The sequence below is a fragment of the Catharus ustulatus genome, chromosome 34 (genome assembly GCF_009819885.2).
Source record: "Catharus ustulatus isolate bCatUst1 chromosome 34, bCatUst1.pri.v2, whole genome shotgun sequence".
Classification (NCBI taxonomy): domain Eukaryota; kingdom Metazoa; phylum Chordata; class Aves; order Passeriformes; family Turdidae; genus Catharus; species Catharus ustulatus.
The window spans coordinates 1-27,363 of NC_046254.1; the positions used below are offsets into that span (position 1 = coordinate 1).

General features: G+C 58.0%; 1 protein-coding gene across 1 annotated transcript in view; it reads left to right on the forward strand.

The window, feature by feature from the left end:
• Positions 1–84: 84 nt before the first annotated feature.
• RYR1 (ryanodine receptor 1) overlaps positions 85–27,363 on the forward strand; it is a gene marked incomplete at its 5' end in the record, with an annotated part of 115,149 nt that continues 87,870 nt past the window's right edge. The window contains 15 exon segments of the mRNA XM_033083988.1: positions 85–241; positions 2,556–2,597; positions 2,599–2,721; positions 4,713–4,834; positions 6,906–7,092; positions 8,572–8,707; positions 9,713–9,808; positions 11,259–11,377; positions 15,249–15,382; positions 17,465–17,706; positions 18,898–19,090; positions 20,264–20,486; positions 22,515–22,619; positions 24,721–24,824; positions 26,509–26,592. Of these exon segments, the coding sequence (XP_032939879.1) occupies positions 85–241; positions 2,556–2,597; positions 2,599–2,721; positions 4,713–4,834; positions 6,906–7,092; positions 8,572–8,707; positions 9,713–9,808; positions 11,259–11,377; positions 15,249–15,382; positions 17,465–17,706; positions 18,898–19,090; positions 20,264–20,486; positions 22,515–22,619; positions 24,721–24,824; positions 26,509–26,592 (2,067 nt within the window).

Below are 27,363 nucleotides of genomic sequence, written 5' to 3' on the forward strand. Positions count from 1 at the left end.
TGCTGGAGCAGGAGCCACCTCCGTTGGGGACAGCCGTTCCCATTGTCCCCACACCCCCCTGACCCCGTGTCCCTGTGTCCCCAGCTGGAGCGGGAGCCACCTCCGTTGGGGACAGCCGTTCCGCCTGCGCCATGTCACCACGGGCCGGTACCTGGCGCTGACCGAGGGCTCCGGGCTCGCCGTGCTCGAGGCGGCGGCGGCCAGCACCAAAGTGGCCACGTTCTGCTTCCGGGCCTCCAAGGTGGCCACAGTGTCCCCAAGTGTCATCCCTGTGTCCAAATGCTGTGTCACCGAGTGCCATCTCTGTCCCTGTGTCTGTCTGATGTGTCCTGGTCCCCAAATCCCTGTCCCTGTGTCTGTCTGATGTGTCCCCTGCTGTCCCCGAGTGCCATCCCTGTCCCTGTCCCCATTTCCTGTGTCCCCAACATCTCTGGGATGTCCCCAAATCCCCGTCCCTGTGCCCCTCTGCTGTGTCCCCAAACATCCCTGGGATGTCCCCAACCTGCTCCTGGCCCCAATTCTGACCCTGCTCTGGTCCCTGTCCCCATTTTCTGTGTCCCCAACATCCCTGGGATGTCCTCAACCTGCTGCTGGTCCCCAAATCCCCGTCCCTGTCCCCATTTTCTGTGTCCCTAACCTGCTACTGGTCCCTAAATCCCTGTCCTTGTCCCCATTTCCTGTGTCCCCACCTGTCCCCAACCTGCTCCTTGTCCCCATCCTGATCCTGCTCCTGGTCCCTGTCCCCATTTCCTGTGTCCTCAACATCTCTGGGATGTCCCCAACCTGCTCCTGGTCCCAATCCTGACCCTCTTCTGGTTCCTGTCCCCATTTTCTGTGTCCCCAACATCTCTGGGATGTCCCCAATCTGTTCCTGCTCCCCAAATCCCCGTCCCTGTCCCCATATTCAGTGTCCCCAACCTGCTGCTGGTCCCCAAATCCCAATCCCTGTCCCCATCTCCTGTGTCCCCAGCTGTCCCCAACCTGCTGCTGGTCCCTAAATCCCCATCCCTGTCCCCATCTGCTGTGTCCCCAACATCCATGGGATGTCCCCAACCTGCTCCTGGTCCCCAATTCCCCGTCCCTGTCCCCATCTCCAACATCCCTGGGATGTCCCCAGCTGTCCCCAACCTGCACCTTGTCCCCAGTTCTGACCCTGTTCTGGTCCCTGTCCCCATTTCCTGTGTCCCCAGCTGTCCCCAACCTGCTCCTGGTCCCCAATCCTGACCCTGTTCCTGTCCCCATATTCAGTGTCCCCAACCTGCTACTGATCCCCAAATCCCCATCCCTGTCCCCATTTTCTGTGTCCCCAACATCCCTTGGATGTCCCCAATCTGTTCCTGCTCCCCAAATCCCCGTCCCTGTCCCCATATTCAGTGTCCCCAACCTGCTGCTGGTCCCCAAATCCCCATCCCTGTCCCCATCTGCTGTGTCCCCAACATCCCTGGGATGTCCCCAACCTGTTCCTGCTCCCCAAATCCCAATCCCTGTCCCCATATTCAGTGTCCCCAACCTGCTGCTGATCCCCAAATCCCCATCACTGTCCCCATCTCCAACATCCCTGGGATGTCCCCAGCTGTCCCCAACCTGCTCCTGGTCCCAGTCCTGACCCTCTTCTGGTTCCTGTCCCCATTTTCTGTGTCCCCAACATCTCTGGGATGTCCCCAACTGTCCCCAACCTGCTCCTGGTCCCCAAATCCCCATCACTGTCCCCAAATTCAGTGTCCCCAACCTGCTGCTGGTCCCCAAATGCCCAGATCCCCCTCCCTGCCCCATCTCCTGTGTCCCCAGCTGTCCCCACCCTGCTCCTGGTCCCATGCTGACCCTGCCCTGGTCCCTGTCCCCATTTCCTGTGTCCCCAACATCTCTGGGATGTCCCCAACCTGTTCCTGGTCCCCAACCTGATCCTGCTCTGGTCCCTGTCCCCATTTCCTGTGTCCCCAGCTGTCCCCAACCTGCTGCTGGTCCCCAAATCCCCGTCCCTGTCCCCAAATTCAGTGTCCCCAACCTACCGCTGGTCCCCAAATCCCCATCCCTGTCCCCATTTCCTGTGTCCCCAACATCTCTGGGATGTCCCCAAGCTGCTCCTGGTCCCCAAATCCCCATCCCTGTCCCCATTTCCTGTGTCCCCAACATCTCTGGGATGTCCCCAAGCTGCTCCTGGTCCCCAAATCCCCATCCCTGTCCTCATCTCCAATATCCCTGGGATGTCCCCAGCTGTCCCCAAGCTACTCCTGGTCCCCATCCTGACCCTGTTTTGGTCCCTGTCCCCATCTCCAACATCCCCAGCTGTCCCCAACCTGCTCCTGGTCCCCAAATCCCAATCCCTGTCCCCATATTCAGTGTCCCCAACCTGTTCCTGCTCCCCAATTCCCCATCCCTGTCCCCATCTCCAACATCCCTGGGATGTCCCCAGCTGTCCCCAACCTGCTGCTGCTCTCCAAATCCCCGTCCCTGTCCCCATTTTCAGTGTCCCCAAATGTCCCCAACCTGCCCCCACACAAATCCCGACCCCCTCTCCCCCTCCTGACCCTTCCTGTCCCCCCCCAACCCCGCAGGAGAAGCTGGAGACCACCCCCAAAAGGGACATCGAGGGCATGGGGCCCCCCCGAGATCAAATACGGGGAGTCCCTTTGCTTCCTGCAGCACAGCCCCAGCGGCCTCTGGGTCACCTACGCCGCCCCTGACCCCAAAGCTCTGCGCCTGGGGCTGCTCAAGAGGAAGGTGGGACCCCAAAATCAACAAAATTACACCGGGGGGGGCTCTGGGAGTGAAGGTCGGGGGGGTTTGGGGGGGTTTGGGGGGATTTGGGAACTCCAAGGGGCTCCAAGATGGGTCTGGGTGGGGTTTGGGGGGAATTTTGGGGGGACTTTTGGGTTCAGGAGGGACTTTGGGGTCATCAAAACATTTCTGGAGGGTCATTATGGGGAATTTTGGGGGATTTTGGGGATTTTTGGGGAATTTTTGGTGATTTTGAGAGCTCCAAGGGGCACTAAGATGGGTCTGGGTGGGGTTTGGGGGTGACTTTGGGGGGATTTTTGGGTTTTGGGGTGAATTTGGGGGGTATGTTGGGGTTCAGGAGGGACTTTGGAGTCATCAAAACATTCCTGGGTGGTGATTGTGGGGAATTTTGGGGAGATTTCGGGGGATTTTGGGGAATTTTGGAGAGTTTTGGGGAGTTTTGAGAGCTCCAAGGGGCACTAAGATGGGTCTGGGTGGGGTTTGGGGGTGACTTTGGGGGAAAGTTTGGGATTTTGGGGTGACTTTGTGGGGGTTTTTCGGGTTCAGGAGGGACTTTGGGGTCATCAAAACATTCCTGGGGGGTGATTATGGGGAATTTTGGGGAATTTTGGGGGATTTGGGGGAGTTTTGGGGGGTTTTGGGGGGTTTTGAGAGGTGTAAGGGACGCTAAGATGGGTCTGGGTGGGGTTTTGGGGTGACTTTGGGGGTGTATTTTGGGTTTTGGGGTTAAGTTTGGGGTTCAGGAGAGACTTTGGAGTCATCAAAACCTTCCTGGGGGGTGATTTTGGGGAGTTTTGGGGGATTTTGGGGAATTTTGGGGAGTTTTTGGTGATTTTGAGAGGTGTAAGGGGCACTAAGATGGGTCTGGGTGGGGTTTTGGGGTGACTTTGGGGGGGTATTTTGGGTTTTGGGGTGAAGTTTGGGGTTCAGGAGGGACTTTGGGATCATCAAAACATTTCTGGGTGGTGATTATGGGGAATTCTGGGGGATTTTGGGGAGTTTTGGGGAAATTTGGGGGGTTTTGAGAGTTGTGAGGGGCACTAAGATGGGTCTGGGTGGGGTTTTGGGGTGAAGTTTGGGGTTCAAGAGGGAATCTGGGATCATCAAAACATTCCTGGGTGGTGATTTTGGGGAATTTTGGGAGATTTTGGGGAATTTTTGGGGAGTTTTGGGGATTTTTGGGGAGTTTTGGGGGCTTTTGAGAGCTGTGAGGGGCACTAAGATGGGTCTGGGTGGGGTTTGAGGGGAATTTTGGGGTTCAGGAGGGACTTTGGGGTCATCAAAACATTCCTGGGTGGTGATTTTGGGGAATTTTGGGGGATTTTGGGGAATTTTTGGGGAGTTTTGGGGGATTTTTGGGGAGTTTTGGGGATTTTGGGGGAGATTTTGGTGATTTTGAGAGCTCCGAGGGGCACCAAGATGGGTCTGGGTGGGATTTTGGGGTGACTTTGGGGGTGTATTTTGGGTTTTGGGGTGAAGTTTGGGGTTCAGGAGGGACTTTGGGATCATCAAAACATTCCTGGGCGGTGATTTTGGGGAATTTTGGGGGAATTTTGGGGGATTTTGGGGAGTTTTTGGGGAATTTTTGGGGCTTTTGAGAGCTCCAAGGGGCACTAAGATGGGTCTGGGTGGGGTTTGGGGTGACTTTGGGGTTAAGTTTGGTGTTTTGGGGTGACTTTGGTTGAAGTTTGGGGTTCAGGCGGGACTTTGGGGTCATCAAAACATTCCTGGGTGGTGATTTTGGGGAATTTTTGGGGGATTTTTGGGAATTTTGGTTTTCATGAGCCCCTTTTGTTGTTTCTCTGTGCATTCTCTGAACATTTTTTTCTCATTTCGGTGACTTTTCCCACCCCTCCAACACCTCAGTCACACCTTGGGAGGTTCCTTTGACAATTTTGGGATCTCTCTGAATTCGGGGGGGGGTCTCTAAAGCTTCAGGGACCCCCCTGACCCCCCCTTGTCCCCCCAAAAAGGCGATTCTGCACCAGGAGGGGCACATGGACGATGCCCTGAGCCTGACCCGCTCCCAGCACCAGGAATCTCAGGCAGCTCGGATGGTTTTCAGCACCACGGGGCTCTACGGGACCTTCATCAGGTTTGGGGGGGTCCCGGGGGGGAATTTTGGGGGGTCCTGGAGGGATTTTGGGGGATTCTGAGGAGATTTGGGGGGATTTTGGGGGGTCCTGAGGGGATTTTGGGGGTCCTGGGGGGGATTTTGGGGGGATTCTGAGGGGATTTTGGGGGGTATTGAGGGGGTTTGGGGGGTATTGAGAGGATTTTTGGGTATCCTGAGAAGGTTTTTCGGGGGTCCTGAGGGGGTTTGGAGGATCCTGATGGGGTTTGGGGGATTCTGAGGGGATTTTGGGGGGTCCCGAGGGGATTTTGGGGGCGTTTTGAGGGGATTTTGGGGGGTCCCGAGGGGGTTTTGGGGGGATGCTGAGGGAGTTTGGGGGGATTCTGAGGGGATTTTGGGGGATTTTGAGAGGATTTTGGGGGGTTCTGAGGGGGTCCTGAGGGGATTTTGGGGATCCTGAGGGGATTTTTGGGGGATTCTGAGGGGATTTTGGGGGGATTCTGAGGAGGTCCTGAGGGGATTTTGAGGGGATTTTGGGGGTCCTGAGAGGATTTTGGGGCGATTTGAGGTGATTTTGGGGGGTCCTGAGGGGATTTTGGGGGATTCTGAGGGGATTTTTTGGGTATCCTGAGAAGATTTTGGGGGGTCCTGAGGGGGTTTGGGGGATTCTGAGGGGGTTTAGGGGTGTTTTTGGGGCGTTTTGAGGGGATTTTGGGGGCATTTTGAGGGGGTTTTGGGGAGTATTGAGGAGGTTTGGGGGGATTTCTGAGGGGGTTTCGAGGGTCCTGAAGGGATTTTGGGGGGTATTGAGGGGATTTTGGGGGGTTCTGAGGTGGTTTGGAGAGTCCTGGAGAGGTTTTGGGGGGTCCCGAGGGGGTTTTTGGGGATCCTGGGGGGTTTTGGGGCGTTTTGAGGGGATTTTGGAGGGTCCTGAGGGGATTTTGGGGGGTCCCGAGGGGGATTTGGGGGATCCTGGGGGAACTTGGGGGCGTCCCGAGGGGGATTTTGGGGATCTTGAGGGGGTTTTGGGGGTCCTGGGCGGGTTTGAGGGATTCTGAGGGGGTTTTGGGGGGTCCCTAGGGGGTTTTGGGGGGATTCTGAGGGGATTTTGGGGATTCTGAGGGGATTTTGGGGGGTCCTGAGAGGATTTTGGGGCGTTTTGAGGGGATTTTTGGGGGGTCCTGAGGGGATTTTGGGGCGTCCTGAGGGGGTCCTGAGGGGGCTTGGGGGGTCCTGGGGGGATTTGGAGAGTCCTGGAGAGGTTTTCGGGGGTCCTGAGGGGATTTATGGGGGTCCCGAGGGAGTTTGGGGGGTCCCGAGGGGATTTTTGGGGATCCTGAGAGGTTTTTGGGGCATTCTGAGGGAGTTTGGGGGGTCCCGAGGGGATTTTGCGGGGATTCTGAGGGGATTTTTGGGTATCCTGAGGAGGTTTTGGGGGGTCCTGAGGGAATTTTGGGGGATTCTGAGGAGGTTTGGGGGCGTTTTCAGGGGATTTTGGGGGGTCCTGAGGGGATTTTGGGGGATCCTGAGAGGATTTTGGGGGGATTCTGAGGGGGTTTAGGGGTGTTTTTGGGGCGTTTTGAGGGGATTTTGGGGGGTCTTGAGGGGGATTTTGGGGATTCTGAGGGGTTTTTTGGGGATCCTGAGGGGATTTTGGGGGAATCCTGGAGGGATTTTGGGGGTCCCGTGGGAATTTTGGGGGGTCCTGAGGGGGTTTTTGGGGATCCTGAGGGGATTTTGGGGCGTTTTGAGGGGACTTTGGTGGCTCCCAAGGAGAGTTTTTGGGGGTCTCGAGGGGGTTTAGGGGGTCCTGAGGGAGTTTGGGGGGTCCTGAGGGGATGTTGGGGGGTCCCGAGGGGATTTTGGGGGGTCCTGAGGGGATTTTGGGGGATTCTCAGGCGGTTTAGGGGGTCCTGGGGAGTTTTGGGGGGTCGTGCCCAGATCTGGAGGGTCCTGCCCACTTTTGGGGGGTCCTGAGGGGATTTTGGGGGGTCCTGCCCAGATCTGGGGGGTCCTGCCCACATTTGGGGGGTCGTGCCCATATTAGGGGGCGCTCCTCACCACGAGACCCCCCCCCAAATCCCCCCCCCAGGAGCCTGGACAGCCTCCAGGGCCGCCCCCGGGGGTCGCCGCCCCCTCCCCTCCCCATCGCCGGGGTCATCCTGAGCCTGCGGGACCTGATCGGCTACTTCGAGCCCCCTCCCCCCGAGCTGCGCCACGAGCAGCGCCAGGGGCGCCTGAGAGCGCTGCGGGCCCGCCAGAGCCTCTTCCAGCAGGAGGTGAGACCCCCGAGACCCCTCCCCAAATTCTGGGGGGGCTCAGAATTAAAGACACAACCCCAGGGGTCCCGAGGAGTTTTGGGGATCCCCCCACTAAGGAGTTTTTTGGGGGGCATTGTGGGGTGTTCTGGGGTGTTCTGGGGTTTTCTGCTCTTCCAGCAGCAAGTGAGACCCCCGAGACCCCTCCCCAAATTCCAGAGGCACTCAGGGTTAAAGGAACAGCCCCGGGGGTCCCTGAGGAGTTTTGGGGATCTCCCTGAGGGGTTTTGGGGACTCCCCTGTGGAGTTTTGGGGGGCGTTGTGGGGTGTTCTGGGGTTGCCCAGTTCTTCCAGCAGGAGGTGAGACCCCCGAGACCCCTCCCCAAATTCCCGAGGGGCTCCGGGTTAAAGGCAGAGCCCCGGGGGTCCCGAGGAATTTTGGGGATTCCCCCCCTACAGAGTTTTGGGGACCCCCCTGAGGAGTTTTGGGGGACATTCTGGGGTGTTCTGGGGTTTCCTGTTCTTCCAGCAGGAGGTGAGACCCCCCCCGAGACCCCTCCCCAAATTCCGGGGGCGCTCAGGGTTAAATGCAGAGCCCCGGGGGTCCCGAGGAGTTTTGGGGATCCCCCTCTGAGGAGTTTTGGGGACCCCCCTGAGGAGTTTTTGGGGGGCGTTGTGGGGTGTTCTGGGGTGTTCTGGGGTGTTCTGCTCTTCCAGCAGGAGGTGAGACCCCCGAGACCCCTCCCCAAATTCCCGGGGGGCTCAGGGTTAAAGGAACAGCCCGAGGGGTCCTGCGGAGTTTTGGGGATCCCCCCCTGAGGAGTTTTGGGGACCCCCTGAAATGTTCTGGGGGGCATTGTGGGATGTTCTGGGGGGTATTGTGGGGTGTTCTAGGGCTTTCTGCTCTTCCAGCAGGAGGTGAGACCCCCCCCGAGACCCCTCCCCAAATTCCCGGGGGGCTCAGGGTTAAAGGCAGAGCCCCAGGGGTCCCGAGGAGTTTTGGGGATCCCCCCACTAAGGAGTTTTGGGGACCCCCCTGAGGAGTTTTGGGGGGCGTTGTGGGGTGTTCTGGGGTGTTCTGCTCTTCCAGCAGGAGGTGAGACCCCCCTCCAGGGACCCCTCCCCAAATTTAGGAGGGCAAACTGGGGACTGGGAGACGTCCCAGTTCGGGAATCCAGGGGGTCTCTGGGGACCCGGGGGGCTCTGGGGTCCCAGTTTGGAGTTCTGGGGTCCCTGTTTGGGGCTCTGGGGTCCCAGTTTGAGGGTCTGGGGTCCCAGTTTAGGGTCTGGGGTCCCTGTTTTGGGTCTGGGGTCGCAGTTTGGGGGTCTCACATCCCTTTTTAGATCCCAGGGGCTGCTGACGCTGGTGCTGAGCTGCATTGCCCGCCTGAGCGCGTACAGCACCGCGGCGCAGTTCGGGGGGTCTGGGGGCTCTGGGGTCCCGGTTTTAGGGTCTGGGGTCCCGGTTTGGGGGTCTCACAGCCCCTTTTTGGATCCCAGGGGATGCTGACGCTGGTGCTGAGCTGCATTGACCGCCTGAGCGCGTACAGCACCGCGGCGCAGTTCGGGGAAGCCGCGGGCGAGGAAGCCGCGGGCGCCTGGAAGGAAATCGTGAATCTGCTCTACGAACTGCTGGGTGCGCCCGGGGGGTCTGGGGTCTCTGGGGGGTCTTCTGTGGGGTCAGGGGTGTGCTATGGGGTCAGGGGTGTTCTATAGGGTCAGGGATGTGCTATGGGGTCAGGAGTGTGCTATAGGGTCAGGGGTGTGTCTATAGGGTCAGGGATGTATCTATAGGGTCAGGGTTGTATCTATAGGGTCAGGAATGTGCTATAGGGTGAGAGGTGTATCTATAGGGTCAGGGGTGTATCTATAGGGTGAGAGGTGTGTCTATAGGGTCAGAGGTGTATCTATAGGGTCCAGGGTGTATCTATAGGGTCAGGAATGTGCTATGGGGTCAGAGGTGTATCCATAGGGTCAGGGGTGTTCTATAGGGTCAGGGATGTTCTATAGGGTCAGGGGTGTGTCTATAGGGTCAGGGATGTTCTATAGGGTCAGGGGTGTGTCTGTGGGGTCTCTGTAGGGTCTCGGGTGTTCTATGGGGTCAGGGGTGTTCTATAGGGTCAGGAGTGTGTCTATAGGGTCAGGAGTGTGTCTATAGGGTCAGGGGTGTATCTATGGGGTCAGGAGTGTTCTATAGGGTCAGGGGTGTTCTATAGGGTCAGAGGTGTGTCTATAGGGTCAAGGCTGTATCTGTAGGGTCAGGAATGTGCTATAGGGTCAGAGGTGTGTCTATAGGATCAGGGGTGTATCTATAGGGTCAGGAATGTGCTATAGGGTCAGAGGTGTGTCTATAGGATCAGGAATGTTCTGTAGGGTCAGAGGTGTATCTATAGGGTCAGGGCTGTATCTATAGGGTCAGAGGTGTGTCTATAGGATCAGGGGTGTGTCTATAGGATCAGGGGTGGGTCTATAGGGTCAGGGGTGTGCTGTGGGGTCAGAGGTGTATCTATAGGGTCAGGGCTGTATCTATAGGATCAGGAATGTTCTGTAGGGTCAGGGCTGTATCTATAGGATCAGGGCTGTATCTCTGGGGCAGATTTGGGGTCTCCATGGGTCCCTGACCCCCCCCGTGCCCCCCCAGCCTCGCTGATCCGAGGGAACCGAGCCAACTGCGCCCTGTTCTCCACCAACCTGGACTGGCTGGTCAGCAAGCTGGACCGGCTCGAGGCCTCCTCGGGTCAGTGCGGGGTCCTGGGGGTCTGGGGTCTTTTATATGGCTCTGACTCCCCTCCTATGGGGCTGAGAATGCTCCTGTGGGTCTGGGGTCCCTGCTCTGGGTCTGGGGTCCCTGCTCTGGGTCTGGGGTCTGTCCTATGGCTCTGAACCCCCTGCTCTGGGTCTGGGGTCCCTCCATTGGGTCTGGGGTCTCTCTTTTGGGTCTGGGGTCTCTCTATTGGGTCTGTGGTCCCTGCTATGGGTCTGGGGTCTCTCCATTGGGTCTGGGGTCTCTCTTTTGGGTCTGGGGTTTCTCCTGTGGGTCTGGGGTCCCTGCTCTGGGTCTGGGGTCTCTCCTGCTCAGAGCCTGACCCCCCTCCTGTGGGTCTGACCCCCCTCAATTTGGTCTGGGGTCCCTCAATTGGGTCTGGGGTCTCTCCATTGGGTCTGGGGTCTCCCCCCAGGCATCCTGGAGGTTCTGTGGCTCTGATCCCCTCGCTATGGATCTGGGATCTCTCCATTGGGTCTGGGGTCCCTGCTCTGGGTCTGGGGTCCCTGCTCTGGGTCTGGGGTCTCTCTTTTGGGTCTGGGATCTCTCTATTGGATCTGAGGTCCCTGTTATGGGTCTGGGGTCTCTCCTGTGGCTCTGAGCCCCCTGCTCTGGGTCTGACCCCCCTCCTGTGGGTCTGACCCCCCTCTATTGGGTCTGGGGTCTCTCAATTGGGTCTGGGGTCCCCGCTCTGGGTCTGGGGTCCCTCAATTGGGTCTGGGGTCCCCCCAGGCATCCTGGAGGTTCTGTGGCTCTGATCCTCTCGCTATGGATCTGGGATCTCTCTTTTGGGTCTGGGGTCTCTCCTGTGGGTCTGGGGTCTCTCCTGTGGCTCTGAGCCCCCTGCTCTGGGTCTGACCCCCCTCCTGTGGGTCTGACCCCCCTCTATTGGGTCTGGGGTCTCTCTATTGGGTCTGGGGTCTCCCCCCAGGCATCCTGGAGGTTCTGTGGCTCTGATCCCCTCGCTATGGATCTGGGATCTCTCCATTGGGTCTGGGGTCTCTCCATTGGGTCTGGGGTCTCTCCATCGGGTCTGGGGTCTCTCCATTGGGTCTGGGGTCTCTCCTGTGGGTCTGGGGTCCCTGCTCTGGGTCTGGGGTCTCTCCTATGGGTCTGGGGTCCCTCAATTGGGTCTGGGATCTCTCCATTTGGTCTGGGGTCTCAATTGGGTCTGGGGTCCCTCAATTGGGTCTGGGGTCCCTGCTCGGGGTCTGGGATCCCTGCTCTGAATCTGGGGTCGCCCAATTGGGTCTGGGGTCTCAATTGGGTCTGGGGTCTCCCCACAGACATCCTGGAGGTTCTGTGGCTCTGATCCCCTCACTATGGGTCTGGGGTCTCTCTATTGGGTCTGGGGTCCCTGCTCTGTGTTTAGGGGCCCCTAATTGGGTCTGGGGTCTCAATTGGGTCTGGGGTCTCCCCCCAGGCATCCTGGAGGTGCTGTACTGCGTGCTGATTGAGAGCCCCGAGGTGCTGAACATCATCCAGGAGAATCACATCAAATCCATCATCTCCCTGCTGGACAAGCACGGCCGCAACCACAAGGTGGGCAGGGGGCTCAGGTGTGCCAGGTGTGCCCAGGTGTGTGCCAGGTGTGTGCCCAGGTGTGCCCAGGTGTGCCCAGGTGTGTCAGGGTGTGCCCCAGGTGTGCCCAGGTGTGCCCAGGTGTGCCCAGCAGAATCACATCAAATCCATCATCTCCCTGCTGGACAAGCACGGCCGCAACCACAAGGTGGGCAGGGGGCTCAGGTGTGCCAGGTGTGCCCAGGTGTGTGCCAGGTGTGTGCCAGGTGTGCCCAGGTGTGTGCCAGGTGTGTGCCAGGTGTGTGCCAGGTGTGTGCCAGGTGTGTGCCCAGGTGTGCTCAGGTGTGCCCAGGTGTGTGCCAGGTGTGCCCAGCAGAATCACATCAAATCCATCATCTCCCTGCTGGACAAGCACGGCCGCAACCACAAGGTGGGCAGGGGGCTCAGGTGTGCCAGGTGTGCCCAGGTGTGTGCCAGGTGTGTGCCAGGTGTGTGTCAGGTGTGCCCAGGTGTGTGCCAGGTGTGTGCCAGGTGTGTGTCAGGTGTGCCCAGGTGTGTGCCAGGTGTGTGCCAGGTGTGTGCCCAGGTGTGCCCAGGTGTGCCCAGGTGTGCCAGGTGTGTCAGGTGTGTGCCAGGTGTGTGCCAGGTGTGCCCAGGTGTGCCCAGGTGTGCTCAGGAGAATCACATCAAATCCATCATCTCCCTGCTGGACAAGCACGGCCGCAACCACAAGGTGGGCAGGGGGCTCAGGTGTGCCAGGTGTGTGCCAGGTGTGTGCCAGGTGTGCCCAGGTGTGCCCAGGTGTGTGCCAGGTGTGTGCCCAGGTGTGCCCAGGAGAATCACATCAAATCCATCATCTCCCTGCTGGACAAGCACGGCCGCAACCACAAGGTGGGCAGGGGGCTCAGGTGTGCCAGGTGTGCCCAGGTGTGTGCCAGGTGTGTGCCAGGTGTGTGCCCAGGTGTGCCAGGTGTGCCCAGGTGTGCCAGGTGTGTGCCAGGTGTGTGCCAGGTGTGTGCCAGGTGTGCTCAGGTGTGCCCAGGTGTGTGCCAGGTGTGCCCAGGTGTGCTCAGGTGTGCCCAGGTGTGCCCAGGTGTGCCCAGGTATGCTCAGGTGTGTGCCCAGGTGTGCCCAGGTGTGTGCCAGGTGTGTGCCAGGTGTGTGCCAGGTGTGCCCAGGTGTGTGCCCAGGTGTGCCCAGGTGTGTGCCCAGGTGTGTGCCCAGGTGTGTGTCAGGGTATGCTCAGGTGTGTGCCCAGGTGTGTGCCCAGGTGTGCCCAGGTGTGTGTCAGGTGTGCCCAGGTGTGCTCAGGTGTGTTCAGGTGTGTGCCCAGATGTGCCCAGGTGTGTGCCCAGGTGTGTGCCAGGTGTGCCAGGTGTGTGTCAGGGTGTGCCCAGGTGTGCTCAGGTGTGTGCCAGATGTGCCCAGGTGTGCCCAGGTGTGTGCCAGGTGTGTGCCAGGTGTGTGCCAGGTGTGTGCCAGGTGTGCCCAGGTGTGCCCAGGTGTGCCCAGCAGAATCACATCAAATCCATCATCTCCCTGCTGGACAAGCACGGCCGCAACCACAAGGTGGGCAGGGGGCTCAGGTGTGCCCAGGTGTGCCCAGGTGTGTGCCAGGTGTGTGCCAGGTGTGCTCAGGTGTGTCCCAGGTGTGTGCCCAGGTGTGCCCAGGTGTGTGCCCAGGTGTCCCCAGTTGTGCCCAGGTGTGTACCCAGGTGTGTGTCAGGTGTGCTCAGGTGTGCCCAGGTGTGCCCAGGTGTGCCCAGATGTGCTCAGGTGTGCCCAGGTGTGCCCAGGTGTGTGCCCAGGTGTGTGCCAGGTGTGTGCCCAGGTGTGCCCAGGTGTGCCCAGGAGAATCACATCAAATCCATCATCTCCCTGCTGGACAAGCACGGCCGCAACCACAAGGTGGGCAGGGGGCTCAGGTGTGTCAGGTGTGTGCCAGGTGTGTGCCAGGTGTGTGCTCAGGTGTGCCCAGGTGTGCCCAGGTGTGCCCAGGTGTGCCCAGGAGAATCACATCAAATCCATCATCTCCCTGCTGGACAAGCACGACCGCAACCACAAGGTGGGCAGGGGGCTCAGGTGTGCCAGGTGTGTGCCAGGTGTGTGCCAGGTGTGTGTCAGGTGTGCCAGGTGTGCCCAGGTGTGCCAGGTGTGTGCCCAGGTGTGTCCCAGGTGTGCCCAGGTGTGCCCAGGTGTGCCCAGGAGAATCACATCAAATCCATCATCTCCCTGCAGGACAAGCACGGCCGCAACCACAAGGTGGGCAGGGGGCTCAGGTGTGTGCCAGGTGTGTGCCAGGTGTGTGCCAGGTGTGTGCCAGGTGTGCGCCAGGTGTGTGCCAGATGTGTGCCCAGGTGTGTGCCAGGTGTGTGCCAGATGTGTGCCCAGGTGTGTGCCAGGTGTGCCCAGGTGTGTGCCAGGTGTGCTCAGGTGTGCCCAGGTGTGCTCAGGTGTGTGCCAGATGTGTGCCCAGGTGTGTGCCAGGTGTGCCCAGGTGTGTGCCAGGTGTGTGCCCAGGTGTGCCCAGGTGTGCCCAGGTGTGCCCAGGAGAATCACATCAAATCCATCATCTCCCTGCTGGACAAGCACGGCCGCAACCACAAGGTGGGCAGGGGGCTCAGGTGTGCCAGGTGTGTGCCAGGTGTGTGCCCAGGTGTGCCAGGTGTGTCAGGTGTGCCCAGGTGTGTGCCAGGTGTGTGCCAGGTGTGTGCCCAGGTGTGTGCCCAGGTGTGTGCCCAGGTGTGTGCCAGGTGTGCCAGGTGTGTGCCAGGTGTGCCCAGGTGTGTGCCCAGGTGTGCCAGGTGTGCCCAGGTGTGTCAGGGTGTGCCCAGGTGTGCCCAGGAGAATCACATCAAATCCATCATCTCCCTGCTGGACAAGCACGGCCGCAACCACAAGGTGGGCAGGGGGCTCAGGTGTGCCAGGTGTGTGCCAGGTGTGTGCCAGGTGTGTGCCAGGTGTGCCAGGTGTGCCCAGGTGTGCCCAGGTGTGCCCAGGAGAATCACATCAAATCCATCATCTCCCTACTGGACAAGCACGGCCGCAACCACAAGGTGGGCAGGGGGCTCAGGTGTGCCAGGTGTGCCCAGGTGTGCCCAGGTGTGCCCAGGTGTGTGCCCAGGTGTGTGCCCAGGTGTGTGCCAGGTGTGTGCCCAGGTGTGCCCAGGTGTGCCCAGGTGTGCCGAGGTGTGTGCCCAGGTGTGTGCCCAGGTGTGTGCCCAGGTGTGTGCCCAGGTGTGTGCCAGGTGTGTGCCCAGGTGCCCCCAGGTGTGCCGAGGTGTGTGCCCAGGTGTGTGCCCAGGTGTGTGCCAGGTGTGTGCCCAGGTGTGCCCAGGTGTGCCCAGGTGTGCTCAGGTGTGTGTCCCCCCCCAGGTTTTGGACGTTCTCTTCTCCCTGTGTGTCTGTAACGCCGTGGCCGTGCCCAGGTGTGCTCAGGGCTGTACCCAGGTGCCCCCAGGTGCCCCCAGGTGTGCTCAGGTGCCCCCAGCTGTGCTCAGGTGTGCCCAGGTGTGTCAAGGTGTGTCCCAGGTGTGCCCAGGTGTGCTCAGGTGTGTGTCCCCCCCAGGTGCTGGATGTCCTGTGCTCCCTGTGTGTCTGCAATGCCATGGCTGTGCCCAGGTGTGCTCAGGTGCCCCCAGGTGTGCTCAGGGCTGTACCCAGGTGTGCCCAGGTGCCCCCAGGTGCCCCCAGGTGTGCTCAGGTGTGTGTCCCCCCCAGGTTCTGGACGTTCTCTGCTCTCTGTGTGTCTGCAATGCCGTGGCCGTGCCCAGGTGTGCTCAGGGCTGTACCCAGGTGCCCCCAGGTGCCCCCAGCTGTGCCCAGGTGTGCCCAGGTGCCCCCAGGTGTGCCCAGGTGTGCCCAGGTGTGCTCAGGTGTGTGTCCCCCCCAGGTGCTGGATGTCCTGTGCTCCCTGTGTGTCTGCAATGCCGTGGCCGTGCGCTCCAACCAGAACCTGATCACCGAGAACCTCCTGCCCCGGCGGGACCTGCTGCTGCAGACCGGCATGGTCAACTACGTCACCAGGTCTGGGGGTCCTGGGGGGCTTTGGGGAGTCCTGGGGGGCTTTGGGGGGACTTTGGGGGGTCCTGGGGGGCTTTGAGTGGCTGCCAGAGCCTTACAGGGGGATTTGAGGGGGTCCTGGGGGGTCCTGGGAGGGTCCTGGGGGGATCCTGGGGTGGTGCCAGAGCCTTACAAGGGGTCCTGGGGGGGTCCTGGGGGGCTCGGGGGGGCTTTGGGGGGGTCCTGGGGGGATTTGGGGGGGGGGGTGGGTGGTCCTGAGGGGTCCTGGGGAGGATCTGGGGGGGTCCTGGAGGGGGTCCTGGGGGGTCCTGGGGGGCTGCCAGAGCCTTCCAGTGGAGTTTGAGGGGGGTCCTGGGGGGGGTCCTGGAGGGATTTCATTCTCAGGGTGGGATTTGGGGTTCTCAGGGTAGGATTTCGGACTCTCAGCATGACATTTGGGGTCTCAGGATGGGATTTCGGACCCTCAGGATGAGATTTGAGGCTCTCAGGGTACAATCTAAGACTCTCAGGATGAGATTCCAGATTCTCAGGACGACATTTGGGACTCTCAGCGTAGGATTTAGGTTTTCATGGCGGGATTTGAGGTACTCTGTGTAGGATTTAAGACTCTCAGGATGGGATTTAGGACTCTCAGGATGAGATTTGGGGTTCTCTGGGTTGGATTTCAGACTCTCAAGATGAGATTTGGGGTCTCAGGATGAGATTTGGGTTTCTCAGGATAAGATTTCGGACTCTCAGGATGAGATTTGGGGCTCTCAGGGTAGGATTTAGGTTTTCATGGCAGGATTTGAAGTTCTCTGTGTAGGATTTAAGACTCTCAGGATGGGATTTAGGACTCTCAGGATGAGATTTGGGGTTCTCTGGGTTGGATTTCAGACTCTCAAGATGAGATTTGGGGTCTCAGGATGAGATTTGGGGTCTCAGGGTGGGATTTGGGGCGCTTAGGATAAGATTCAGAACTCTCAGGACGAGATTTGGGTTTCTCAGGATGAGATTTAAAACTCTCAGGATGAGATTTGGGTTTCTCAGGATGGGATTTGGGGTCTCAGGGTGGGATTTAGGTTTTCATGGTGGGATTTGAGGCTCTCAGGGTTGGATTTCAGACTCTCAGGATGAGATTTGGATTTCTCTGGGTACAATTTAAGACTCTCAGGATGGGATTTGAGGCTCTCAGGATGGGATTTGGGTTTCTCAGGATAAGATTCAGAACTCTCACGATAAGATTTCAGACTCTCAGGATGAGATTTGGGATTCTCAGGGTAGGATTTAGGTTTTCATGGTGGGATTTGAGGCTCTCAGGATAGGATTTCGGACACTCAGGATGACTTTTGGGGTTCTCTGGGTACGATTTAAGAGTCTCAGGATGGGATTTGGGGTCTCAGGATGACATTTGGGTTTCTCAGGATGACATTTGGGTTTCTCAGGATAAGATTTAGAACTCTCAGGATAAGATTTCGGACTCTCAGGATGGGATTTGGGGTTCTCTGGGTACAATTTAAGACTCTCAGGATGTGATTTAGGACTCTCAGGATGAGATTTGGGACTCTCAGGATGAGATTTGGGTTTCTCAGGATGGGATTTTGGACTCTCAGGATAAGATTTTGGACTCTCAGGATGGGATTTGGGTTTCTCAGGATAAGATTTCGGACTCTCTGGATGAGATTTGGGGTTTCAGGATGGGATTTGGGGTCTCAGGATGAGATTTGGGGTTCTCTGGGTACAATTTAAGACTCTCAGGATGAGATTTGGGTTTCTCAGGATGAGATTTGGGTTTCTCAGGGTTGGATTTCAGACTCTCAAGATGAGATTTGTGGTCTCAGGATGAGATTTGGGGTTCTCAGGGTAAGATTTAGAACTCTCAGGATGAGATTTGGGGCTCTCAGGAGGAGATTTGGAGTTCTCAGGAGGAGATTTGGGGTTCTCTGGGTACGATTTAAGACTCTCAGGATCAGATTTCGGACTCTGAGGATCAGATTTGGGTTTCTGAGGACAAGATTTCGGACTCTCAGGATAAGATTCAGAACTCTCATGATCCCATCTGACCCCCAAACCTCTCCCCCCGCCTTTCCCTGACCCCCATCGCAGCGTCCGCCCCAACCTGTTCGTGGGGACAGCCCCGGGCTCCACCCAGTTCCGCTGCTGGTACTTCGAGGTGGCGGTGGAGCGGGTGCAGCCCTTCGTGACCGCGGTGCCCACGCACCTCCGGGTGGGCTGGGGGGCGGCCGGAGCCTTCAGACCCGCCCCGGGCGGGGGCTCGGGCTGGGGGGGCAACGGAGCCGGCGATGACCTCAACTCCTTCGCCTTCGACGGGCTGCACCTGTGGACAGGTGAGGGGGGAGCACCGGGGGTCACCCCAAAAATTGGGGGCTGCACCTGTGGACAGGTGAGGGGGGAGCACCTGGGGTCACCCCAAAAATTGGGATCACCCCCCCAGGGGTTGGGGACACCACAGGGATCAGCCCCAGGGGTTGGGGACACCCCTGGGGTCACCCCAAAACTGGGATTGGTCACAGGGGTTGGGGATCCCCTCTGGGGTCACCCCAGAAATTGGGATTGGTCACAGGGGTTGGGGATCCCCTCTGGAGTCACCCCGAAAATTGGGGGCTGCGCCTGTGGACAGGTGAGGGGGATCCCTCTGGGATCAGCCCCAGGGATTGGGGATCCCCCCTGGGGTCACCCCGAAATTGGGATTGGTCACAGGGGTTGGGGTCACCCTGAAAATTGGGGGCTGCACCTGTGGACAGGTGAGGGGGATCCCCCTGGGGTCAGTCCCGTGGGTTGGGGACCCCTCTGGGGTCACCCCAAAACTGGGATTGGTCACAGGGGTTGGGGACAGCACTGAGATCAGTCCCAGGGATTGGGGATCCCCCCTGGGGTCACCCCAAAAATTGGGATTGGTCACAGGGATTGGGGACACCTCTGGGGTCACCCCAAAAATTGGGGGCTGCACCTGTGGACAGGTGAGGGGGGAGCAACTGGGGTCAGCCCGAAATTGGGATTGGTCACAGGGATTGGGGACAGCACTGGGACCACCCCCAGGGGTTGGGGATCCCTGAAAATTGGGGGCTGCACCTGTGGACAGGTGAGGGGGATCCCCCTGGGGTCAGTCCCGTGGGTTGGGGACCCCTCTGGGGTCACCCCAAAAATTGGGATTGGTCACAGGGGTTGAGGACACCACAGGGATCACCCCAAAAATTGGGATCAGCCCCCCTGACCCCCCTGTGACCCCCCTGACCCCCCTGTGACCTCTCTGTCCCCTCAGGGGGTGTCCCCAAGGCCGTGGCCTCCCCCCAGCGCCGGGCTCTGGCCGGAGGGGACGTGGTCAGCTGCTCCCTGTCCCTGTGACCCCCCTGTCCTTGTGACCCCCCTGTCCCCTCTGTCCCCCCCCAGGGGGTGTCCCCAAGGCCGTGGCCTCCCCCCAACGCCGGGCTCTGGCCGGAGGGGACGTGGTCAGCTGCTCCCTGTCCCTGTGACCCCCCTGTCCTTGTGACCCCCCTGTCCCCTCTGTCCCCCCCCAGGGGGTGTCCCCAAGGCCGTGGCGTCCCCCCAGCGCCGGGCTCTGGCCGGAGGGGACGTGGTCAGCTGCTGCCTGGACCTGGGGGTCCCCAGCGCCTCCTTCCGCCTCAACGGAGCCCCGGTGCAGGGGGTCCTGGAGGGATTCAACCTCGACACCCTCTTCACCCCCGTGGCCAGCTTCTCTGCTGGGGTCCGGTAAGGGGGGGACACCCCAAAATTGGGGGGGTGGGACCCCTAAAATGGGTGTTGGGAGGGGTCTGGGAGCCCTAAAAAGGGATCTGGGACCCCTAAAATGGAGCTGGGACCCCTTAAAGTGGGTACTGGGACCCTTAAAGGGGTCTGGGGGTCACCCCCGTGGCCAGTTTCTCTGCTGGGGTCCGGTAAGGGGGGGGAACCCCAAAATTGGGGGGGTGGGACCCCTAAAATGAGTGTTGAGAGGGGTCTGGGACTCCTAAAATGGAGCTGGGATCCCTAAAATGGAACCAGTACCTCTAAAAAGGGAGCTGGGACCCCTTAAAGTGGGTACTGGGACCCTTAAAGGGGTCTGGGGGTCACCCCCGTGGCCAGTTTCTCTGCTGGGGTCCGGTAAGGGGGGGGCACCCCAAAATTGGGGAGGTGGGACCCCTAAAATGGGTGTTGAGAGGGGTCTGGGACTCCTAAAATGGAGCTGGGACCCCTAAAATGGAACTGGGACCCCTAAAATGGGTGTTGAGAGGGGTCTGGGATCCCTAAAAAGGGATCTGGGACCCCTAAAGGGGTCTGGGGGTCTCTCTGATGGATCTATCTGAGTTTTATGGGTCTGGGGTCACTCTTATGAATCTATCTGGGTTTTATGGGTCTGGGGGTCACTCTGGCTGTCCCCCCTGTCCCCCCCAGGCTCCGGTTCCTGCTGGGGGGTTCTGTGGGGGTTCTATGGATCTGTTTGGGGTTCTGTGGGTCTGGGGTCACTCTGTGGGTCTGGGGTCACTCTGATGTGTCCGGGGGTCTCCCCCCTGTCCCCCCCAGGCTCCGGTTCCTGCTGGGGGAAGTTCTGGGGGGGTTCTATGAGTCTGGGGTTCACTCTAATGAGTCTATCTGGGTTTTATGAGTCTGGGGTCACTCTGATGGGTCTGGGGTCACTCTGATGGGTCCGGGGGTCACTCTGGATGTCCCCCCTGTCCCCCCCAGGCTCCGGTTCCTGCTGGGGGAGGTTCTATGGGTCTGGGGTCACTCTGATGGGTCTGGGGTCACTCTGATCAGTCTGTTTGGGGTTCTATGGGTCTGGGGTCACTCTGATGGTTCTGGGGTCACTCTGATCAGTCTGTTTGGGGTTCTATGAGTCTGGGGTCACTCTGATGTGTCCGGGGGTCTCCCCCCCGTCCCCCCCAGGCTCCGGTTCCTGCTGGGGGGCCGCCACGGCGAGTTCCGTTTCGTGCCCCCGCCCGGTTACGCTCCGTGTGCCGAGGCGCTGCTGCCCCGGGAGCGGCTCCGCCTGGAGCCCCTGACCGCGTACCGGGGGGTGACGGCCCCGGCCGGAGCCCGCAGCCTGCTGGGACCCACCCGCGCCCTGCCCCACACCGCCTTCACCCCCTGCCCCGTGGACACCTGCCAGGTGGGCACAGAGGGGGTTTGGGGTGGGATTTAGGGGCATTGGGACGGGGTTTGGGGGTGTTTTAGAGGGATTGGGATGGGGTTTAGGGGTGTTTTGGGTATTGGGATGGGATTTAGGGGGATTGAAGGGTGTTTTAGGGTGTTATGGGGGTGTTTTGGGGCGGGGCTCGCAGCCTGCTGGGACCCACCCGGGCCCTGCCCCACACCGCATTCACCCCCTGCCCCGTGGACACCTGCCAGGTGGGCTGGGAGGGGGTTTGGGGGATTGGAGGGGATTTGGGGGTATTGGGACGGGGTTTGGGGAGTGTTTAGGGGCATTGGGAGGGGGTTTGGGGGGACTGAAGGGGGTTTGAGGGTATTGGGATGGGGTTTGGGGGTATTGAAGGGGGGTTTGGGGGTGTTTTAGGGGCATTGGGATGGGGTTTGGGGGTGTGTTAGAGGGTTTGGGAAAGGATGTAGGGGGATTGAAGGAGGTTTGGGGGTGTTTAGGGGGATTGGGACAAGGTTTAGGGAGGATAGAAGGGGTTTAGGGGGGATTGGGAAGGGATTTAGTGGGATTGAAGGGGGGTTGGGACGGGATTTGGGGAGTGTTTAGGGGCATTGGGATGGGTTTTGGGGGATTGAAGGGGGTTTGGGGGTGTTTTAGGGCCATTGGGATGGGATTTAGGGGGTGTTTAGGGGGATTGGAATGGGATTTCGAGGGATTGAAGGGGGATTGGAACGGGGTTTGGGGGTGTTTTAGGACCATTGGGATGGGATTTAGGGGGATTGAAGGGGGTTTGGGGGTGTTTTAGGGGGATTGGGATGGGATTTGGGGGGCACTGGAATGGGGTTTGGGGGTGTTTTAGGGGGATTGGGATGGGGTTTGGGGGGATTGAAGGGGATTTGGGGGTGTTTTAGGGGCATTGAGGTGGGATTTACGGGGATTGGGATGGGGTTTGGGGGTGTTTTAGGGGGATTGGGACAGGGTTTGGGGGTGTTTAGCAGCATTGGGATGGGATTTAGTGGGATTGAAGGGGGTTTGGGAGTGTTTTAGGGCCATTGGGATGGGCTTTGGGGGTGTTTAGGGTTGTTTTGTGGAATTGAAAGGGGATTGGGCTGGGGTTTGGGGGTGTTTAGGGGCATTGGGATGGGATTTGGGGGGGTTGAAGGGGGTTTGAGGGTGTTTTGGGGGATGTTTTGGGGGGATTGAAGGGGGTCTGGGGGTGTTTAGGGGGATTGGGACGAGGTTTGGAAGTGTTTAGGGGGTTTGGGATGGGATTTCAGGGGATTGAAGGAGGTTTGGGGGTGTTTAGGGGACACTGGAATGGGGTTTGGGGGTTTTTAGGGGGATTGGGATAGGATTCAGTGGAATTGGGACAAGGTTTAGTGGGGATAGAAGGGGTTTAGGGGGGATTGAAGGGGGTCTGGGGGTTTTTTGGGGGTGTTTAGGGGGTTTGGGATGGGATTTAGGGGGATTGAAGGAGGTCTGAGGGTGTTTTAGGGGCATTGGGATGGGATTTAGGGGGATTGAGACAAGATTTAGGGAGGAGAGAAGGGGTTTAGGGGGGATTGGGAAGGGATTTAGTGGGATTGAAGGAGATTTGGGGGTGTTTGGGGGATTGAAGGGGGATTGGAATGGGGTTTGGGGGTGTTTAGGGGGTTTGGGATGGGATTTAGGGGGGTAGAAGGAGGTTTGGGGGTGTTTGAGGGGATTGAAAGGGGATTGGGGGTGTTTAGGGGAAATTAGGACAGGGTTTGGGAGGATTAGGGTAGGATTTGGGGGGATTTGGGGGGATTTGAAGGGGGTTTTGGGGGTTTGAAGGGGATTTTGGGGTTTTTGAAGGGGATTTTGGGGGGATTTTGGGGTTTTTGAAGGGGATTTTGGGGTTTTGAAGGGGATTTTGGGGGATTTTGGGGTTTTGAAGGGGATTTTGGGGGGATTTTTGGGTTTTGAAGGGGATTTTGGGTTTTTGAAGGGGATTTTGGGGGATTTTGGGTTTTTGAAGGGGATTTTGGGGGGTCCAACACCCCAATTTTCCCCCCCCAGATCGTGCTGCCCCCACACCTGGAGCGCATCCGGGAGAAGCTGGCGGAGAACATCCACGAGCTCTGGGCCCTGACCCGGATTGAGCAGGGCTGGACCTACGGGCCCGTGAGTGGGGAACCCAAAAATCCTCAGGGAACCCCAAAAAACCCCACAAAAATCCCCCAAACCCACCCTGAGTTCTGGGTTCTGCTCTGAGCGGGGCTGGACCTACGGGCCAGTGAGTGGGGAACCCCAAAAATCCTACAGGGAACCCCAAAAAACCCAAAACCCCACAAAAATCCCACAAAAATCCACCCAGGAACCCCAAAAACCAACAGGTAATCCAAAAAAATCACCCAGGAACCACAAAAAACCCCAAACCCCACAAAAACCCCACAAAAATCCCACAAAAATCCACCTAGGAACCCCAAACCCCACAGGGAACCCCCAAAACCCCACAGGGAACCCCAAAATCCCACAGGGAACCCAAAAAAATCACCCAGGAACCACAAAAACCCCAAACCCCACAAAAATCCCACAAAAATCCCACAAAAATCCACCTAGGAACCCCAAAAACCCACAGGGAACCCCAAAAAATCACCCAAGAACCACAAAAATCCCACAGGGAACCCCAAAAATGAGTTTTTGGGATGCCCAGGATGAGTTTTGGGGTCCCCAGGGTGATTTTTGGGGTGCCCAGGCTGATTTTTGGGGTGCCCAGGATGAGTTTTGGGGTGCTCAGGATGATTTTTGGGGTCCCCAGGTGCGGGATTTGGGATCCCTGTGCCCAGGATGTGTTTTTGAGGTGCCCCAGATGATTTTTGGGGTGCTCAGGATGTTTTTGAGGTGCCCAGGCTGATTTTTGAGGTGCCCAGGCTGATTTTTGGGGTCCCCAGGCGCGGGATTTGGGGTTTCCCCGTGCCCTGGATGAGTTTTTGGGGTCTCCAGGTGAGTTTTTGGGGTCCCCAGGCTGATTTTGGGGTGCCCAGGTGCGGGATTTGGGGTTTCTGGTCCCCAGGATAATTTTTGGGGTGCCCAGGGTGATTTTTGAGGTGCCCCAGATGATTTTTGGGGTGCCCAGGCTGATTTTTGGGGTCCCCAGGTACGGGATTTGTGGTTTCCCCATACCCTGGATGAGTTTTTGGGGTGCCCTGGCTGATTTTGGGGTGCCCAGGTGCAGGATTTGGGGTTCCTGGTGCCCTGGATGAGTTTTTGGGGTCCCCAGGTGAGTTTTTGGGGTGCCCAGGGTGATTTTTGAGGTGCCCCAGGTGATTTTTGTGGTGCCCATGCTGATTTTTTGGGGTCCCCATGGTGATTTTTGGGGTCCCCAGGTGCGGGATTTGGTGTTTCCCTGTGCCCTGGATGAGTTTTTGGGGTGCCCAGGTTGATTTTTGGGGTGCCCAGGATGAGTTTTGGGGTGCCCAGGATGATTTTTGGGGTGCCCAGGTGCGGGATTTGGGATCCCTGTGCCCAGGATGTGTTTTTGAGGTGCCCCAGATGATTTTTGGGGTGCTCAGGATGTTTTTGAGGTGCCCAGGCTGATTTTGGGGTGCCCAGGGTGATTTTTGGGGTCCCCAGGTGCGGGATTTGTGGTTTCCCCGTGCCCTGGATGAGTTTTTGGGGTGCCCAGGCTGATTTTTGGGGTGCCCCAGATGATTTTTGGGGTGCCCAGGGTGATTTTTGGGGCGCCCAGATTGAGTTTTTGAGGTGCCCCAGGTGATTTTTGGGGTCCCCAGATGCGGGATTTGTGGTTTCCCCGTGCCCTGGATGAGTTTTTGGGGTCCCCAGGATGATTTTCTGGGTGCCCAGGCTGAGTTTTGGGGTGTCCATGCTGATTTTTGGGGTCCCCAGCTTGAATTTTGAGGTGCCCTGGATGATTTTTGGGGTCCCCAGGATGTTTTTGGGGTGCCCCAGGTGATTTTTGGGGTCCCCAGATGTGGGATTTGTGGTTTCCCCGTGCCCTGGATGAGTTTTTGGGGTCCCCAGGATGATTTCTGGGGTGCCCCAGGCTGATTTTTGGGATCCCCAGGCTGATTTTTGGGGTGCCCAGGTTGATTTTTGGGGTCCCCATGCTGATTTTTGGGGTGCCCAGGTGCAGGATGTGTGATTTCCCCATGCCCTGGACGAGTTTTTGGGGTACCCAGGATGTTTTTAGGGTACCCAGGCTGATTTTTGGGGTCCCCATGCTGATTTTTGGGGTCCCCATGGTGATTTTTGGGGTCCCCAGGTGCGGGATGACGTCCAGCGCCTCCACCCCTGCCTGCTGAGCTTCCACAACCTCCCCGAGCCCGAGCGCGGCTACAACCTCCAGATGTCGGGGGAGACCCTCAAGTAAGGGGGGGCTGAAATTTGGGGGGTCCCCCCTCTTTGGGGTCACCCCAAAATCCCCTGGGATGGGGGCAGTGGGTTTGGGGTGGGAAATTTTGGGGTCTCAGCCCGAAATTGGGGTGGGTTTGGGGTCCCCTCTGAGCCTGGGGGTGGTTTTGGGATCCCTCAACCTCAAATTTTGGGGGAATTTGGGGGTTCCCTTTTTGGGGTGACCCCAAAATCCCCTGGGATGGGGGCAATGGGAAATTTTGGGGTCTCAGCCCAAATTGGGGTGGAGTTGAAGGGTCTGAAATTTGGGGGTGCTGATTTTTGGGGTTTTGTGGGTGTCAGAAATTTTGGGGTGCTGATTTTTGGAGGTTTTGGGGTGTCAGAATTTTGGGGTGCTGATTGTTGGGGTTTCAGAATTTTGGGGTGCTGATTTTTGGGGTTTTGAGGGTGTCAGAAATTTTGGGGTGCTGATTTTTTTGAATTTTGGGGTGTCAGAAATTTTGGGGTCCTGATTTTTGGGGGTTTTGGGATGGCTGAAATTTTGGGGTGCCGATTTTTGGGTTGCTGATTTTTGGGCTGTTGATTTTTTGGGGTTTTGGGGGGGGGCAGAATTTTGGGGTGTTGAATTTTGGGGTGGCTGAAATTTTGGGGTGCTGATTTTTGGGGTTTTGGGGTGTCAGAATTTTGGGTTGCTGATTTTTGGGGTGTCAGAAATTTTGGGTTGTTGATTTTTGGGATTTTGGGGTGTCAGAATTTTGGGGTGCTGATTTTTGGGGGTTTGGGGGTGTCATGATTTTGGGGTGATGATTTTTGGGGGGTTTTGGGTTGTCAGAAGTTTTGAGGTGATGATTGTTGGGGTGTCAGAAATTTTGAGATACTGATTTTTGGGGGTTTTGGGGTGGCTGAAATTTTGGGGTGCTGATTGTTGGGGTGTCAGAATTTTGGGGTGCTGATTTTTGGGTGTTAGAAATTTTGGGGTGCTGATTTTTGGGATTTTGGAGTGTCAGAATTTTGGGGTGTCGATTTTTGGGGGTTTGGGGTGTCAGAATTTTGGGGTGCTGATTTTTGGGGTGTCAGAAATTTTGGGGTGTCGATTTTTGGACTGTTGGTTTTTGGGGGATTTTGGGGTGTCAGAATTTTGGGGTGATGATTTTTGGGGGTTTGGGGTGTCAGAATTTTGAGATGCTGATTTTTGGGTGTTAGAAATTTTGAGGTGCTGATTTTTGGGATTTTGGAGTGTCAGAATTTTGGGGTGCCGATTTTTGGGGAGTTTTGGGGTGTCAGAATTTTAGGGTGTCAGAAATTTTGGGGTGCTGATTTTTGGGGTGCTGATTTTTGGGCTGTTGATTTTTGGGGGATTTTGGGGTGTCAGAAATTTTGGGTTGTTGATTTTTGGGATTTTGGGGTGTCAGAATTTTGGGGTGCTGATTTTTGGGGTGTCAGAAATTTTGGTGTGCCGATTTTTGGGGGTGCTGATTTTGGGGGATTTTGAGGTGCTGATTTTTGGGGTGCTGATTTTTGGGGTTTTGTGGGTGTCAGAATTTTGGGGTGCCGATTTTTGGGGTGCTGATTTTTGGGCTGTTGATTTTTGGGGGATTTTGGGGTGTCAGAATTTTGGGGTGCTGATTTTTGGGCTGTTGATTTTTGGGGATTTTGGGGTACTGATTTTTTGGGGTGCTGATTTTTGGGGTGCCCCCAGGACCCTGCTGGCCCTGGGCTGCCACGTGGGCATGGCTGACGAAAAGGCCGAGGAGAACCTGAAGAAAATCAAACTGCCCAAAACGTGAGTGTGGGGGGACCCAATCCCAGTTTGGGGTCCCAGTTTGGGATGTCCCAGTTTGGGTTGGGATGTCCCAGTTTGGGGGGGAGGTGTCTGTAGGGGATCCCAGTTTGGGAGGATCCCAGTTTGGGGTGTCCCAGTTTGGGAAAATCCCAGTTTAGGTCAGGATGTCCCAGTTTGGGATGTCCCAGTTTGGGTTGGGATGTCCCAGTTTGGGGTCCCAGTTTGGGATGGGATGTCCCAGTTTGGGATGTCCCAGTTTGGGTCGGGATGTCCCAGTTTGGGATGGGATGTCCCAGTTTGGGTCGGGATGTCCCAGTTTGGGATGGGATGTCCCAGTTTGGGTCAGGATGTCCCAGTTTGGGTCAGGATGTCCCAGTTTGGGATGTCCCAGTTTAGGTCAGGATGTCCCAGTTTGGGTTGTCCCAGTTTGGGTCGGGATGTCCCAGTTTGGGATGGGATGTCCCAGTTTGGAGACGCTTGAGGAGGTTCTGGGGATCCTTTTTGGGGTCCCCATGTCTGGGCAGTTTTGGGGTGCCCAGGTGTGTCCCAGGTGTGTCCCAGCTGTGTCCCAGCTGTGTCCCCCTCCCCACCCCAGGTACACCATGTCCAACGGGTGAGGGTTGGGTTGGGATGTCCCAGTTTGGGATGTCCCAGTTTGGGTTGGGATGTCCCAGTTTTGGGATCATGGGGGTCCCTGTGGTTGGGCAGTTTTGGGGTGCTCAGGAGGGTCTCAGGTGTGTCCCAGGTGTGTCCCAGTTGTGTCCCAGGTGT